This window comes from Pleurodeles waltl, chromosome 5, assembly GCF_031143425.1.
Source record: "Pleurodeles waltl isolate 20211129_DDA chromosome 5, aPleWal1.hap1.20221129, whole genome shotgun sequence".
Taxonomy (NCBI): Eukaryota; Metazoa; Chordata; class Amphibia; order Caudata; family Salamandridae; genus Pleurodeles; species Pleurodeles waltl.
Genome location: NC_090444.1, coordinates 1,801,004,148 through 1,801,022,231, shown reverse-complemented (window position 1 = coordinate 1,801,022,231; position 18,084 = coordinate 1,801,004,148). Strand labels below are relative to the sequence as shown.

General features: G+C 47.3%; 1 protein-coding gene across 2 annotated transcripts in view; it reads left to right on the top strand.

Moving 5' to 3' along the window:
- Positions 1 to 18,084, top strand: part of LOC138296808 (exportin-5-like) — a 1,097,230-nt gene that overhangs the window by 489,333 nt on the left and 589,813 nt on the right. For both annotated transcript variants that reach the window (XM_069236256.1, XM_069236254.1), the window contains exon 16: positions 3,878 to 3,904. In XM_069236256.1, the coding sequence (XP_069092357.1) occupies positions 3,878 to 3,904 (27 nt within the window). The remainder of the gene's footprint in view (positions 1 to 3,877; positions 3,905 to 18,084) is intronic.

Here is an 18,084-nt window from a genome sequence, read left to right as displayed (position 1 = left end):
AAATGGGTGTTACATGGCTTGGGAGGGGAAGCCTCCCCAAGCCACTGGTATGCTTTGAAGGGCACATTTGGTGCCCTCCTTGCATAAATCAGTTTACACCAGTGCAGGGACCCCACTGGCATTAAACTGGACAATGGAAAGGGGAATGACCACTTCCCTGTCCACCACCACCCCTGGGGGGTTCCCAGAGCACCTCCAGGTGGCCACTTGATTCTGCTATCTTGAATCCAAGATGAGCAGAGGCCCCTGGGAGTATCTGAGTGGCCAGGTCACGCAGGTGACGTCACAGCCCCCTCCTGATAGATGGTCACCCTCCTAGGTGACCCATCTCTCTTCCTGGGCTATTTAGGGTCTCCCTCCTGGATGGGTCCTTAGATTCAATGTGCAGGATTCCAGCCGAACTCCTTTGCATCGTTCACTTCATTTTCTGGCGCCGGGACTGCAATTGGACCCTCAAGGAACAGACTATCTGCAACTCCAGTGACGACTCTGCTCTGCAACATTGTTTCTCCAGCTCCTTCCAGCAACTACAACATTTCCTTGGTCGTCCATCCTCAGAGGGCAACGAGTCTTCAGCCTGCACAAGAAGCAAAAAGGAATCTCCCTTGGAGTCAAGTAGTCCCTCCCCTGCACCAACTTCAACGACCACAGTCTGTGTGGATCCTCTCTCCTCCGTAACTGCGTGGATCCTGCATCACAGGTGGTGGGCCAGAGCGGCCCCCCATGGTACTCTCTACCAGCTGTCCAACTTGTGATACAGTAAGTCCTTGCCTTTCCTTGTAGGACAGTACCCCTGTGAACCACAACTCTTGCAGCTTTCAAGGCTTGTTTGTTCCTCCTCCAAGGGATCTTAAGGTTCTGTGTAGCCCTGGCCTCCAGCACTATTCCTTGTAAAAGCACAACCTCCTGCCTGCTGCTCCAGCGACATGGGACTCTTCTCCAGGTGTGCTGAGTGGGCCTCACTGCAACTTCTGTGCCTGCTGCCCATGGTCGCCAGTGGGGACTGCCTCCCCTTCTTGTGACTCTCCCAGCTGCTGAGGGTCACCTCGGAACCCCTCCTTGGGTCGAGTCCCCTGGGCCTTGATGGTCCTCTTCAGCCTTGCAAAACCTTTTTCTCAGACTCTTGTATTTGCCAAGGCTCGCTGGTGGTTTTCCAGCCCCATGACTGCATCACGACCGCCGACGTGGGACATCACTTCTGGAGCTCCTTTTCTGCTCCTGTGCTGCACTGCTGACCTTCATCCACCATCAACATGATCCGTTATCCAGAGATGGGTGGGTAGTGGCTCCTGCCACAGCTGGGCACTCCAACTCGAACTGGACTTGGTTCCGGTAGGAAGCTGGTTCTGGATATACTATATCATCATGAGATATAGTGTGCCCAGAGTCCAGGGGTTCCCAAAGAGGCTTGACAGAGGCAATAATAGATAATACTAATGCTCTATTTGTGGTAGTGTGGTCAAGCAGTTAGGCTGATCAGAGGGTAGTGTTAAGCATTTGTTGTACACACTCGAGCAATAAATGAGAACACACACTCGGTGACATAACTCCATACCAATAGGTTTTTATATAGGAAAATATTAGTTTCTTTATTTTAGAACCACAAGATTCAAATTGCAGGTAAATACATTAAATGTAAGGTACTTTGCATAGGCATAGTTAGGAATTTGAACTAAAACTGTAATGTACACAGTTTTTCATAAAATGGCAATAAGCTATTTTAAAAGTGGATACTGTGCAAAATTCAACAGATCCTGAGGAAGGTAAGTAGAGTTAGGTTAATGTGGTAAGTAAGGCACTTCCAAGTTCAGTCTCCGGGGCATAGGTAGCCCACCGTAGGGGGTTCAAGTCAACACCAAACACCCAGCAACACAGGGCCGGTCAGGTGCTGAGGTCAAAGAGGAGCTCCAATAAAAAGGGCACCTATGGAGACAGGGGGTGCTCCAGTTCCGGGATGCTGGCAGGTAAGTACCTGCGTCCTCTGGGAGCAGACCAGGGGGATTTAGTAGAGCACTCAGGATGTCCCAAGTAGGCACACAAAACATAACCTCAGCAGAACAGGGGCGGCCGGTTGCAGTGGGCAAACAGGGTGTCGGGTTTGCAATAGATTTCAATGGAGTCACTCAGGCAGGGCACAGGGGGGCTTCTCATGCCAGCCACCGACTGGGCAAGGGTGAGGGCTGCCTGCTGGTCACTGCTGCATTGGTGGTCGTTTCCTAGCAGGCCTGGAGGCTGTGGGTGCAGTTCTTCTTCCAGGCGTCTGATTTCTTCGTCCCTGGCAGTCGCAGTCAGGGGGGTTCTCGGGATTCCCTCTGCAGGCGTCATCGTGTGGGTGCCCTTTAAAGATGGTTTCTTCTTGCTTGGTTGGACAGGTCCGCTGTCCACGGGAGTTCTTGATCCTTTGTAGTTGCAGGGCAGTCCTCCTTTGTCAGCAGAGGTCGCTGGGCCTGCAGGATGCGTCGCTGGTGCAGGTTCTTTGAAGTTGGAGACAGGCTGGTAGGGCTGGGGCCAAAGGAGGAGTTGTCTTCTTTCTTCTCTGCAGGGTTTTTCAGCGCGGCAGTCCTTCTTTGTAGGTTGTCAGGAATCTGATTTCCTAGGTTCAGGATCTCCCCTAAGTACTAAATTTAGGGGTATGTTAGGGCTGGAGGGCGGTATCCAATGACTACTGTCCTTGAGGGTGGCTACACCCCCCTTGTGCCTTCTCCCTTTGGGGAGAAGGGCACATCAATATTCCTATTGGGCTAGATCCTCCAAAACAAGATGGTGGATTTTCCAAGGAGGGGGTCACTACAGGTCTGGTCACCATAGGGGTGGACCTGGCTGAGGGGGTGACTCCTCCTTGTTTTTCTCATTAGCTCCCCGGACTTGCCTCCAAAAGTGGGGACTGTGTTCGGGTTCGGGCATCTCCACTAGCTGGAGTGCCCTGGAGCGCTGTAATGCTAGGCCTGACCCTTTGAGGCTCACCACCAGGTGTTAAAGTTCCTGCGGGGGAGGTGTGAAGCACCTCCACCCAAGACAGGCTTTGTTCCTGGTCACAGAGTGACAAAGGCACTCGCCCCATGTGGCCAGAAACTTGTCTGGATGTGGCAGGCTGGCAGAGCTAGGTCAGAATAGTGCTAGCAGTTGGGCTGGCATGCAGGGACCATCTCTAAGATGCCCTGTGTGTACACTTCTCAAGAAATCCCACACTGGCATCAGTGTGGATTTATTGTGCTGAGAAGTTTGATACCAGTCTTCCCAGTATTCAGTGTAGCCATTATGAAACTGTGGAGTTCGTGTTTGACAAACTCCCAGACCATATACTCTTTATGGCTACCCTGCACTTTCAATGTCTAAGAATTGACTTACACTCTTGCAAACTCTGGCAATGTCTGCACAGCCAGAAGCCTGTATGTTGGAAGTTTCCAGAAGAAAATCTGGATGAAAGATAAGTAACCTGTTATTTTGAGGAATATACCCTCCCACACGATCTCTCTTTATATACTGGCAAGAGAATTACAATCTTCTACCTAACCCTATATATGTCCATCAAATAAAAATTTACAGTGAGGGATGTAGAGTTGTAAAATACCCCCTAAAGACAATGTCTGTGCTGGCGCTCAGAAGTGTACTTAATTAGTTTGCTTCACAGAAATGTCAAAAAGTATATCACAAGCACGCCAATACTTTTTGTTTTATGCTCCCTTTGACTAAAGGTAGCAAAGGGTTTCCATAGGTGCAGTTGTTAATTATCAGTTGTGTTCTGCTTTAACATATTGGATGCACCATGTGTATGCTTTTTGCAAATGCTATTTATTTGAAATCTGTTATAATTGTACATCTGTATGTTTATAGTGCACACTGTTCCCTTGTGTAATAGTTATTTTTTTCATTTTAGTTATTTGACACTATTGAAGAGATCAAGGTAAGCGCATGCTATGTTATACTTAAACATCACATGTAATTAAAAAGTTGATGTTTTATATTGATTATTATACTGGTGGTTTGAATGTTTTGAAGGCCTTCTGTATTGACTGACAAGGCAAAACAGTGTGGCTTGAATTGTTTAGCATTAAGCAAGTTTGGTCAAGCTTGGACCTGGCTGTAAGCTCATATTTCGAGGTCCGATGTTGAATGATTTAGGTGCTAAAGTGATGTTTTGTACCTATTACATATTTTTGATTGTATACATGTTCTGTCAGTATTTTGTGATCGTTGAGTGCAATGCTGCAAAGGTTAAACAACGTTGCACTCAGTGTTATTCTGCTTAACCCCATTGAGGCTGAATCATCGTTGTGGCCAACAGAATCTTCAAGCACAAACCATCTGTATTCAGGCATCTTTAAGTCTTGAATCCATAAACTCTGCAAATAAGCCAACCTCGCAATGTTGCGTCCTTGCATGTGACCCTAGGATATTGTGCCCTTTGCTCACAGTGCACGAAGTGGGGTTCAGAGACTGCTGTATCTGAATGCCTAGAGTTGGAGCGGTGTGCCCCACAGTACAAATTGCTGAAATTAATCAAACATCCCTTGGAGTAGAATCCTTATAAAGGGGTGCAACTCTCCTGGGAGGCGACTACCGGTTGCAAAGGACCCAGCAGGAACCAATGAATAAAATCTTGTGGAGCGGGTAGGCGAGGGGAATGGTATGACTGGCAGCACGCTCTCCTCAGAGGTTGAACAGTAACCAGCACTGGTGGTGTGCCCTATGGTCCACCTGTACTCAGTCCACTGAATTTGACAAACTGGTTGTGCTGCTCTCTTCTGCCCTAGAGCAGTGACACGCTGAAGTCAGAAACACAAACATTGTTAGCTTGGTCGTGTGGCAGTGACAGCCATTTGTAGCAGTGAGATCCGAACTTAGGACTCATGAAGGGCGCAACAGCTGCCCCATAACTGCAGCACCATTGGGAGTTGCCGGCAGTGTGATGCAGCTTGAGAGCATGTGCAAGCATCCTGTAACACAGAGTATCTACAGATGAGAATTTCTCTGGTGGGCACATGCTTCCACACTTAATTTCTACTGCAAGGGTGGCTTTCTGTTAAAGTCCCAGGTAGGTATGTGATATCTGGCTCAAATGAAAGCCAGGAAATAAATAAGTATATTCCTGTTAGGCATTTGGACAGAAACTCTGGCAGAACCAATGTTGTTGTATGAGCCTAGCTCCATGAAGAGTACCCGTAGGAAAGAAATGTATTTATCTTGTGGTACTAACTGGTTTATGCTGCTCCTGTAGGTGGAGAGTGCCTACTGGAGAGTGTGAGTTGAAGGTGTATACTCTCTGAATATATTGGGTGTTCTGACTGACCCATGTGTGAGCATGTCGTCCGCTGGAGATTTCGGGCTCAACTGCTTAATTTGGGTTCTTGCTCCCTTGTCTTGACTGACACACTTGGCAATTGCAAGTATGAAAGAGTGGTGCTCGGAAGAGAAAGCCGTGTGATTTCAAATGCTCCGAAACAGCAAATACCTAGAATGGCAGAGGGGGGTGGAGGGGGGGTGGACTGGGGGGGGGCAATGCAAGACTGTCTTTGGCTTTTGCAAGCACACAATATGGATGCAGAGGCCCTCCTTATGGAAATGAATAATCAGCTCGTACCTGGTGACTGCAGGATTGACATGCTGACTTAAATTATTGAACCCCTTAAGGAGCAGGTAGACAGTGATGAAATGAAAATACACATGAATAAATGAATGAATAGGGTTTTCGTGAAGCCCTCACCAATCGAGTGTCCAGGCGCGAATTGTACCAGAATGACCCAGAATAAATCTGGGCAAGAAAAAATAGCGGAAAAAACTCCTTTAACAACGCTAGATGAAGAAAGTATTGGAAGTTACCCGATGGAAAAATTATGATTTGTAGACCAGATCAAATCGGAGCAATGAACTGTGTGCCTTTCAGAGACTAATACCATGGCTGCGGGTAACCTGTAAACCTCTGCGGATGTGCTCATTTCACAGAGGTGCATTGCCCTTCCTACACCTATAGTAGTTACACCATTGTAGTATTGTGGTATCATGCTGCGTCTGGCATAAGAGAAGTGGGAACTTTTGTACCAGTATATGTCCCTTTTGAGCTATTCCGATTTCACTCTGGCGGACCTTTTTTAGTGGACAGCATTGTGAAATTAGCAATGCTGTACCTATCCTACCTGGAGATCTTGATGGGGTCAAAATCTGCAATTCTTCTTAAAGGTTTCTCAATTATAAGCATACGAATTTGATAGTCCTGCCCACAGGCGGAAATCCCTGAGCACTTTTGTAAAGTCACATTTTGTGTAGGAGTTTTGCCTCACTTTCGAAGGGCCAGGAAAGTACATGTGACACACACCACACACACAGCCTAAAAGCAGGCTATCATGCCAGTTCTGCTAATTAACGTTGTGAGGAAATGGGATGTATCAAAATGGAGTGGTTGTGCAACCTCACCGTATATTACCAATCCCTTAGGGCCCATTGGGTTTCGTCTGTAAAACCCTCAGCTGAACCCTGGGTAGTCGTGGCACAGAGCAGCAAGGCTTACACAGAGAAACAAGTGTAAAGCTTTTAAACAGCACCAAAACAATTGAAGAAGAAAATGATACAACGCTAAAGAAAGCAGACACCTATTTATAAAAATAGACTTTGTTTATAAGTTTTAGACACTAGAATGAATAAGATCGACCAGAGGATTCTGGAAATACAGATTTTACAGACAATAATAAATCATAGTAATTTCACTCAACTGCATCCAATCCTTGGCAAAGTCAAAGAATTGGATACTTTGTCATTTTGTTTTCTTTTAAACTTGTTTCAATGTGGTTGGTTAGAAGTACTTTAGATGACCAACTCCAACAGGTAACCAGTGTAGGGGACCAGAATGTCCAAAAGAACAGTTACCTTAATCAAAGAAGTCCTCCAGCAGTTCCAGGCTCTTAATCCACGCGGCAAGGGATTCCCATGGAGTGATCTGGTTCAAGGTAGGAAGGATGCTGCAGATGCTCCAGGGATGCTGAGGATATGACACGGTTAATGGGGGGTTTTCCTGCAGGTGTTCCTCGGTCCAAGAAGAAACTGCAAAAGATCTGTAGTGGTGGCTGATGAACTGCAGTTAGGTCAGTAGCAACCACCTCACCCTTCACAATCCAGAGCTCACTTTGACAACAGATTTTGCACTTCTGGGTTGGGGCAGCCATCTGGGGTAGGTAGCGATCAGAGGGCTCTGGTCTCCTCCATAGTCTCAACTTTACATTAAGGGAAGGCTGATTTAGGTGTCCATGGACAACACTACCACCATTTGGTATTGCTATAAGCAGGGCTGGATGGGACTGTGGACCTAATTTCAAGTGGCCTGTGTCTCTTAACATGGCTGGAACATCTGGACATAGTCCTGTTCGTGCAACTCTTGGCAGTCTCTGAATACTAGAATGGAGGAATTCAGCAGTCAGTGCCTCGCGGATCATGAATGGCATCTCTAGCCCTAGGTAGTGCAAGGTCTCCTCCCCAGCTGGAGAGAACCTTTGTTAGATCTGTTCGCCACCGCCTAGAACGCGCAATGTCAGCACTTCTGCATGCTGCAGTTTCCAAGGCAGTTTCCAAGGCGGCCCTCGCTCTGAAACACATTGTCTCAAGTGGACTTCAGGCCCCCTATATGCCTTCCTGCCAATACCACTTCTGCCAGGACTTCTAAAGAAGATCAGGTACGGAGGGGCCTAAGTCATTCTTGTGGCTCTGGGTTGGGCACTGAGAGTATGATATCCGGAATGAGCATGTGCATTGGTCCTACGATCAGGCTTGCCCTTCAGTCGGGATCTGCACCCAAACTTATGTACTCTGCCTTCATGCATAGTGATTGATTGAAGGCATCTGACAGTCTTTAACTTCAAAGTCTGTGTATAGGAAAGTCCCCTCTTTTTTGGAATGGTTACCACCACTTTTTACCTGATGTCGGTGTACTTAGACAGGCTAACATCCCTGTGTTAGCCTGTGGGAAAACTGGGTAACTTACCTCTATGCTCCTGGCTGCTAGAGATCTCCTAGGTACTTACCTTTTGGGGTTCCACTCTTCCCCAGCCCTTGTCTAACTACTCCATGCACTCTGGTGGGGGACACCCGTCAGCATTACATTTTTTTTGTATATGGTTTGGCTCCCCTATAGGGACCTGCTTTTGGGGCAAGTTTGAGGCTTGGTGCACTGGCAAGCATGTTACCCCTCTCTCTGCACCTTTGTCTGAGCTCTTGTTTTATTGTTAATCCAGCAAGGCTTTGCTTTGGGCACAGTTAAAGGGTATCTTTCGGATATATCACATTTCTTATGGTGGCTTTATCAGCCCACCTTGTTCAAGTCATCAGTTGTGACTCGTTTTCTGAAATTACTTCAGCACAATTCACCAAAACCCTTCATTATGCTCCAACTGGACATTAGTTTGGCTTTAGCATTTCTGATGTACTTGCCCTTCAAACCCATGCATAGTTGTGCTCAGTCTCTTGACCATCAAAACAGTCTTCTTACTGGCCATTACATCGGCTAGGAGGGTTTACGACATTTGGGCACTCTGTGCACCCTTCATACACCAACTTCTTTATAGACAAACTGGTTCTGCACACCCATGCCCCTTTCCTACCAAAGGTGATAACACCTTTCTATGTCGGCGAAAATACCACCTTGCCAACTTTCTTCACTCACCTCACACTTCAAAGGAGGAGGAGAGACTCTCTAAGGGAATGCCTTCTTGGCATGGTTACCCCCTGACTTTTTGCCTTTGCTGATGCTAAGTTTTGATTTGAAAGTGTGCTGAGGCCTGCTAACCAGGCCCCAGCACCAGTGTTCTTTCCCTAACCTGTACTTTTGTTTCCATAATTGGCACACCGTGGCATCCAGGTAAATCCCTTGTAACTGGTACCCCTGGTACCAAGGGCCCTGATGCCAGGGAAGGTCTCTAAGGGCTGCAGCATGTATTATGCCACCCTGGGGACCCCTCACTCAGCACAGACACACTGCTTGCCAGCTTGTGTGTGCTAGTGGGGATAAAACGAGTAAGTCGACATGGCACTCCCCTCAGGGTGGCATGCCAACCTCACACTGCCTATGAAGTACAGATAAGTCACCCCTCTAGCAGGCCTTACAGCCCTAAGGCAGGGTGCACTATACCATAGGTGAGGGCATAAGTGCATGAGCACTATGCCCCTACAGTGTCTAAGCAAAACCTTAGACATTGTAAGTGCAGGGTAGCCATAAGAGTATATGGTCTGAGAGTCTGTCATGCATGAACTCCACAGCACCATAATGGCTACACTGAAAACTGTGAAGTTTGGTATCAAACTTCTCAGCACAATAAATGCACACTGATGCCAGTGTACTTTTATTGTAACATACACCCCAGAGGGCACCTTAGAGGTGCCCCCTGAAACCTTAACCGACTATCCGTGTAGGCTGACTAGTTTTAGCAGCCTGCCACACACCAGACATGTTGCTGGCCACATGGGGAGAGTGCCCTTGTCACTCTGTGGCTAGTAACAAAGCCTGTACTGGGTGGAGGTGCTTCACACCTCCCCCTGCAGGAACTGGAACACCTGGCGGTGAGCCTCAAAGGCTCACCCCCTTTGTTACAGCACCCCAGGGCACTCCAGCTAGTGGAGTTGCCCGCCCCCTCTGGCCACGGCCCCACTTTTGGCGGCAAGGCTGGAGGAGATAATGAGAAAAACAAGGAGGAGTCACTGGCCAGTCAGGACAGTCCCTAAGGTGTCCTGAGCTGAGGTGACTCTGACTTTTAGAAATCCTCCATCTTGCAGATGGAGGATTCCCCAAATAGAATTAGGGATGTGCCCCCCTCTCCCCTCAGGGAGGAGGCACAAAGAGGGTGTAGCCACCCTCAGGGCTAGTAGCCATTGGCTACTAGCCCCCCAGACCTAAACACACCCCTAAATTCAGTATTTAGGGGCTCCCCAGAACCTAGAAACTCAGATTCCTGCAACCTAAGAAGAAGAGGACTGCTAAGCTGAAAAACCCTGCAGAGAAGACGGAGACACCAACTGCTTTGGCACCAGCTCTACCGGCCTGTCTCCCCACTTCTAAAGACACTGCTCCAGCGACGCTTTCCCCAGGGACCAGCGACCTCTGAAGCCTCAGAGGACTGCCCTGCATGTAGAAGGACCAAGAACTCCCGAGGACAGCAGCTCTGTTCACCAAAGACTGCAACTTTGCAACAAAGAAGCAACTTTGAAACAACTCGTGTTTCCCGCCGGAAGCGTGAGACTTGGCACTCTGCACCAGACGCCCCCGGCTCGACTTGTGGAGAACAAACACTTCAGGGAGGACTCCCTGGCGACTGCGAGACCGAGACCCCCCCCCACCCCGAGCCCCCACAGCGACGCCTGCAGAGGGAATCCCGAGGCTCCCCCTGACCGCCACTGCCTGCTTCTAAGAACCCGACGCCTGGTAGGGACACTGCACCTGCAGCCCCCAGGACCTGAAGGATCCGACCTCCAGTGCAGGAGTGACCCCCAGGTGGCCCTCTCCCTTGTCCAGGTGGTGGCTACCCCTAGGAGCCCCCCCCCCCGCTTGCCTGCCTGCATCGCTGAAGAGACCCCTTGGTCTCCCATTGATTCCTATTGAGAACCCGATGCATGTTTGCACACTGCACCCGGCCGCCCCGTGCTGCTGAGGGCGTACTTTGTGTGGACTTGTGTCCCCCCCCGGTGCCCTACAAACCCCCCCCCTGGTCTGCCCTCCGAAGACGCAGGTACTTACCTGCTGGCAGACTGGAACCGGGGCGCACCCTTCTCCATTGAAGCCTATGCGTTTTGGGCACCACTTTGACCTCTGCACCTGACCGGCCCTGAGCTGCTGGTGTGGTAACTTTGGGGTTGCTCTGAACCCCCAACGGTGGGCTACCTTGGACCCAAACTTGAACCCCGTAGGTGGTTTACTTACCTGCAAAAACTAACAAACTCTTACTCCCCCCCCAGGAACTGTTGAAAATTGCACTGTCTAGTTTTAAAATAGCTATATGTGATTTATGTGAAAACTGTATATGCTATTTTGCTAATTCAAAGTTCCTAAAGTACCTACCTGCAATACCTTTCATTTGAAGTATTACATGTAAATCTTGAACCTGTGGTTCTTAAAATAAACTAAGAAAAGAGATTTTTCTATACAAAAACCTATTGGCCTGGAATTGTCTCAGAGTGTGTGTTCCTCATTTATTGCCAGTGTGTGTACAACAAATGCTTAGCACTACTCCTTTGATAAGCCTACTGCTCGACCACACTACCACAAAATAGAGCATTAGTATTATCTCTTTTTTCCACTATCTTACCTCTAAGGGGAACCCTTGGACTCTGTGCATACTATTCCTTACTTTGAAATAGTGCATACAGAGCCAACTTCCTACAGACTCCATCACCCGCACCCAAAAAGATCCTTGTTGTTCCTCATTGATCGCACCAAAAAACACTGGGTATACAAACAACTTTTAATGATTTCGCTGGAGCAGAGAAAGGAAAAACCAAACAGAAACAGACCGTCTCCAGATGCATTGTGCTTTGTTTTAAAATCTGATATTTGCCCAGGAAGAAACCTCCTGAAAGCTTGTAGGCTTGTAAGGAAATGCCTTTGTTTTTTCAACCCATGGTTTTTATATGACTTATGCTGCTGGTTTTCTGACTCTGCGAGTGCGCTGTCTGCCAAACAAGCAGAGTTCCTTGATCCTAAACCTTGTATGTTGAATTGCCTGTTGCCTAATTGGCCAACCCTAACTTACCCGTTCACATGCTTGAATCATTCCCTGTCGCCGAAGTGGAAGTCCCACGGTACGATAGAAAAGCTGTATGCAAGATTCATAATATGATGTAATGGCAGTAGGGCGTGAGTTTAATAGCATATCTGTGTACTTTTTATTTTTTTTAAAGACCAAACTTGAACTATGACCGATCAGGTACTAACACCCTTTAGAAGCTCCCAAGAGGCTGATTCCCTCAGATTTTCTACCACACACCATGGAAGGGAGTCTCCCTGGGCTCTGCTCCGTTTTTTCCAATATATCCATTTTTTCTGCATCAAATATGTCTAAGTTTTCTTTAAAAAAAAAAAAAAACGCCCTCTTCTGATCCCGCAAGTCCTGTGAAAAGAAAAGGCTACATGTGGACAACCCACCCAGAGACTATCTTGATTGCCTTTACCCTAAACACCAGGTAAGAATGCAAGATCTGTCATACTTTTTCATCAGAAACCTTGAGACACAGAAAAGGGAGGTTACTTTTCTGGCTACAGAAGTCCAAATCCCAAAAGTCCAGCTCTTCTGATGAGGACAGTTATGTGTCTACAAGACCCTACAAAAGGTCAAGATCCTCTGACCATGGGGCTTCTGAGGAGAGTAGAAAGGTTTGGAAAGTGCTCCACAAAGACGTGCCTAAAAAGGAAAAGCTCAAACTAACCTCCACAGATACGGCCTCTCCTCAACCCTTTACTCCATCTGTTAAATAGGGAGAGCCCCAATCATCTCCATCTCAGAACTGTTGACGTTGAGAACAAAACCTCTGCTCAAGAAAACTTTGACGATGACACCTCTGTCGATGTTGGTGTCAACGAGTACTGCGACAGTCACCGCTGTCTCGTCCATGAGGCCATCATCATCAACCACGGCAGCCATTAAAGCTCCCATTCCGTTAACCAAGGTGATATCTGATTCTAAGTCACCGTCAACTATTGACTTGACTTCGACCTCACCAGCATTGGCGAAGGTATCGTCGACAGTAGCAGCACCGTAGACGACTACACCGTGGACGATGACAGCAACACCACAGACAATGGCACCACAGGCAATGGCACCGTCAACAGCAGTACAGTCAATGAGGGAATTTCTACAGTCGACACCTCAATTCACTGCCTTAAAGGCTGAAGTCACCTCTCCTAACAAGGTTTCACTGTTGCTACCCAGTCATTTAATCAGACTGGGAGGAGTCAGCAGATGAAAGTGCCTTTGATGCACACAGTCCTTCAGAGCTTCAAGTCAAGTACCAGGACAACGAGGATGATGATGAGGACGTGCAACAAGGTTACCAACCATGTAATGCTCCTCCTAGATGCCTTTATGAACACTATCAATATCACCCGCAACCTAGGGAAGATGTTATGGAGATGGCTGTATCTTTGGTTCAAGATGTTCGATGGCATATGTTGCTGCAGATACACATGTTTGGCACAGTCCGCTGCCTGGTGTTGGGCTCGGAGTATTACAAGTTGTTTTTCTTCGAAGAAGTCTTTTTGGTCACGGGACCGAAGGACTCCTCCCTCTTTGGCTCCATTGCGCATGGGCGTCGACTCCATCTTAGATTGTTTTTTTCCGCTGTCGGGTTCGGACGTATTCCTTTTCGCTCCGTGTTTCGGTTCGGAAAGTTAGTCAGAATCTCGGAAGAAAGCGTCGGTATTGTTCCGTTCGGTATCGGGATAGTTAGGTACATCGACACCGATCATCGGAAGACTTTGGGGCAGTTTCGATCCCCCATCGGGGCCTGGTCGGCCCGACCGCGTGCGACATCGAAGCCGATGGAACGGACCCCGTTTCGTTTCTGCCCAAAATGTCACAGTAAGTATCCTTATACAGATCAGCACTTGGTCTGTAACTTGTGCTTGTCCCCCGAGCACAAGGAGGATACCTGTGAAGCCTGTCGAGCCTTCCGGTCCAGAAAAACACTCCGGGACCGAAGAGCCAGGCGTCACCAAATGGCGTCCACGTCGACAAAACAACGTTTCGACGACGAAGAGGAAACATTCTCGGTTCCGGAATCAGAATCCGGAGACTCCGACGTCGAACAACAGCAACAAACTGTGAGTAAGACGTCGAAAAGTAAATCCATCGACAAACCGAAAGCCCAGGGGACGCCACTGCCAACAGGCCATGGCTCGACCCATAAATCAGGCGACCCGTCGAAGGGGCCGAAAAAGGGCACGCCCATAGCGAAGACACCCGACTCCGGTCGAGGGACCGCCATGGAGCAACCTCGGAGCCGAGAAAGCGGCTCCGAGAGACAAAAACAAGATACCGGCACCGAAAAACATCGGCACCGAGAATCCATGCCGAAAGGAACAAAAATTCTGTCGGTGCCGAAACCGAAAAAAGATTCTCTCTCGGCGCCGAAAAATACCACACCTTCATCCTACTCAGAGGAACAAGGACTAAGTGGCCAAATGCACAAATTTGGACAAGAGCTCCAAAGTGTAGAATCGGACTACACACAAAAGAGACTTTGCATCCAGCAAGATACAGGGAAGATATCAACCCTTCCCCCAATCATGAGGAAAAGAAGGATCGGACTTCCAAAGGATGACACACAACCACAAGCCAAAGTGGTTAAAAAAGTCACGCCTCCGCCCTCTCCTCCACAGGCATCGCCGGCACAAACACCGCCACAAATGCACTCACCAGCGCAAACTACCATAAGTCATGACGATCAGGATCAAGACGCCTGGGACCTGTATGACACCCCAGTGCCGGACAATGATCCCGAGTCATACCCCACAAAGCCGTCACCGCCAGAGGACAGTACCTCATACTCGCAACTGGTGGCTAGGGCTGCAGACTTCCACAATGTCCAACTGCATTCCGATCCTATAGAGGATGATTTCTTATTTAACACCCTCTCGGCTACACATAGCCAATATCAATGTCTCCCAATGCTACCAGGGATGTTTCGGCACGCGAAACAAATTTTTGAGGAGCCCGTAAAATCAAGAGCCATCACCCCAAGGGTGGATAAGAAATACAAACCACCACCCACAGACCCAGTGTTTATTACTTCGCAGTTACCACCCGACTCTGTGGTAGTAGGGGCAGCTCGCAAAAGAGCAAATTCACATACATCTGGCGACGCCCCACCTCCGGACAAAGAAAGCCGAAAATTTGACGCGGCAGGGAAAAGAGTGGCGTCACAGGCAGCCAACCAGTGGCGCATCGCAAATTCACAAGCGCTGCTGACCAGATATGACCGCGCACACTGGGACGAGATGCAACTTCTCGTAGACCATCTTCCCCAGGAATACCAAAAAAGGGCGCAGCAAATAGTGGAAGAGGGACAAACGATCTCAAACAATCAAATCCGCTCTTCACTAGACGCAGCCGATACTGCAGCAAGAACAGTCAACACTGCTGTCACCATAAGGAGACACGCTTGGCTACGCACTTCAGGCTTCAAACCTGAAATCCAGCAGGCTGTCCTTAATATGCCCTTCAACGAGAAACAACTGTTTGGCTCGGAAGTGGATACAGCCATTGAAAAACTTAAAAAGGACACAGACACGGCCAAAGCCATGGGCGCACTCTACTCCCCGCAGAGCAGAGGCTCTTTCAGAAAAACTCCATTTAGAGGGGGGTTTCGTGGCCAACCCACAGACACCACCAGCCAACAATCAAGAACCACACCATATCAGGGTTCCTTCCAAAGGGGTGGTTTCAGGGGATATCGGGGGGGTCAATTCCCAAGGAGTAGGGGAAGATTCCAGACTCCAAAAACACCTCCACCTAAACAGTGACTTTCAAGTCACGCAACCCCTTCACTCAACACCAGTGGGGGGGAAGACTAAGCCAATTCTACCAATCTTGGCAACAGATTACAACAGACAATTGGGTATTAGCAATAATCCAACATGGCTATTGCATAGAATTCCACAGCTTCCCACCAAACATCCCCCCCAAAACACGCAAAATGTCACAACATCATTTAGAACTTTTAGGACTAGAAGTTCAAGCACTACTGCAAAAGGATGCAATAGAATTAGTACCAGTACAACAAAAAAACACAGGAGTTTACTCCCTGTACTTTCTAATTCCAAAAAGAGACGAAACATTGAGACCAATATTAGATCTCAGGACACTAAATACCTACATCATATCGGACCATTTTCACATGGTCACACTACAAGACATCATTCCACTGCTCAAACAGCAAGATTACATGACCACATTAGACCTAAAGGATGCGTACTTTCATATACCAATACACCCTTCTCACAGAAAGTACCTACGGTTCGTATTCAAAGGAATACATTACCAATTCAAGGTGTTGCCATTCGGAATAACAACTGCACCAAGAGTGTTCACAAAATGTCTAGCAGTAGTAGCAGCACACATCAGGAGACAACAGATACATGTGTTCCCTTACCTAGACGACTGGCTAATCAAAACCAACACAGTAAAAAAATGCGCAAACGACACCACCTTTGTCATACAAACCCTTCACAAACTGGGGTTTTCCATCAACTACACAAAATCACACCTAGAACCGTGTCAAACACAACAATATCTAGGAGCAACCATCAACACATCAAAAGGAATTGCCACTCCAAGTCCACAAAGAGTGCAGGCATTCCACAAGCTAATAAGTGCTATGTTTCCAAACCAAAAGATACAAGCAAAATTTGCGCTAAAACTTCTAGGCATGATGTCATCATGCATAGCCATTGTCCCAAACGCAAGACTACACATGCGACCCTTACAACAGTGTCTAGCATCACAATGGTCACAGGCACAGGGTCAACTTCAAAATCTGGTGTTGGTAGACCGCCAAACATACCTCTCGCTTCTATGGTGGAACAGCAACAATTTAAACAAAGGGCGGACGTTTCAGGACCCAGTGCCTCAATACGTTATAACAACAGATGCTTCCATGACAGGGTGGGGAGCACACCTCAATCACCACAGCATTCAAGGACAATGGGATATACACGAAACAAAACTTCATATCAATTACCTAGAACTGTTGGCAGTATTTCTAGCGTTAAAAGCCTTCCAACCCATAATAACACACAAATACATTCTTGTCAAAACAGACAACATGACAACAATGTATTATCTAAACAAACAAGGAGGAACACACTCAACACAATTGTGCCTCCTAACACAAAAAATTTGGCAGTGGGCGATTCACAACAACATTCGCCTAATAGCACAATTTATTCCAGGAATACAAAACCAACTAGCAGACAACCTTTCGCGAGACCACCAACAAGTCCACGAATGGGAAATTCACCCCCAAGTTCTGAACAAGTACTTTCAAATTTGGGGAACACCCCAGATAGATTTGTTCGCAACAAGAGAAAACTCAAAATGCCAAAACTTCGCATCCAGGTACCCACACCGCGAATCACAAGGCAATGCTCTATGGATGAATTGGTCAGGGATATTTGCGTACGCTTTTCCCCCTCTCCCTCTCCTTCCATATCTAGTAAACAAGTTGAGTCAAAACCAACTCAAACTCATACTGATAGCACCCACATGGGCAAGACAACCTTGGTATACAACTCTACTAGACCTTTCACTAGTACCGCATGTCAAACTACCCAACAGGCCAGATCTGTTAACACAACACAAACAACAGATCAGACATCCAAACCCAGCATCATTGAATCTGGCAATTTGGCTCCTGAAATCCTAGAATTCGGACACTTGGACCTCACACAAGAATGCATGGAGGTCATAAAACAAGCTAGAAAACCTTCCACTAGACACTGCTATGCATCTAAGTGGAAAAGATTTGTTTACTACTGCCATGCCAATCAAATACAACCAGTACATGCCTCTACTAAAGACATAGTAGGATACTTACTACATTTGCAAAAAGCAAATCTCGCTTTTTCATCTATAAAAATACACCTCGCAGCTATATCTGCTTACCTACAAACTACTCATTCATCGTCTTTATTTAGAATACCAGTTATTAAAGCATTCATGGAAGGGCTAAAAAGAATTATACCACCAAGAACACCACCAGTTCCTTCATGGAACCTTAACATCGTCTTAACAAGACTCATGGGTCCCCCTTTCGAACCCATGCATTCCTGTGAAATGCAATATCTAACCTGGAAGGTCGCATTTCTCATTGCAATCACATCCCTCAGAAGAGTAAGTGAAATACAGGCATTTACCATACAAGAACCATTTATTCAAATACACAACAATAAAATAGTTCTAAGAACAAATCCAAAATTTCTGCCAAAAGTAATCTCACCATTCCATTTAAATCAAACGGTGGAATTGCCAGTGTTCTTCCCACAACCAAATTCTGTGGCTGAAAGGGCACTACATACATTAGACATCAAAAGAGCACTAATGTATTACATTGACAGAA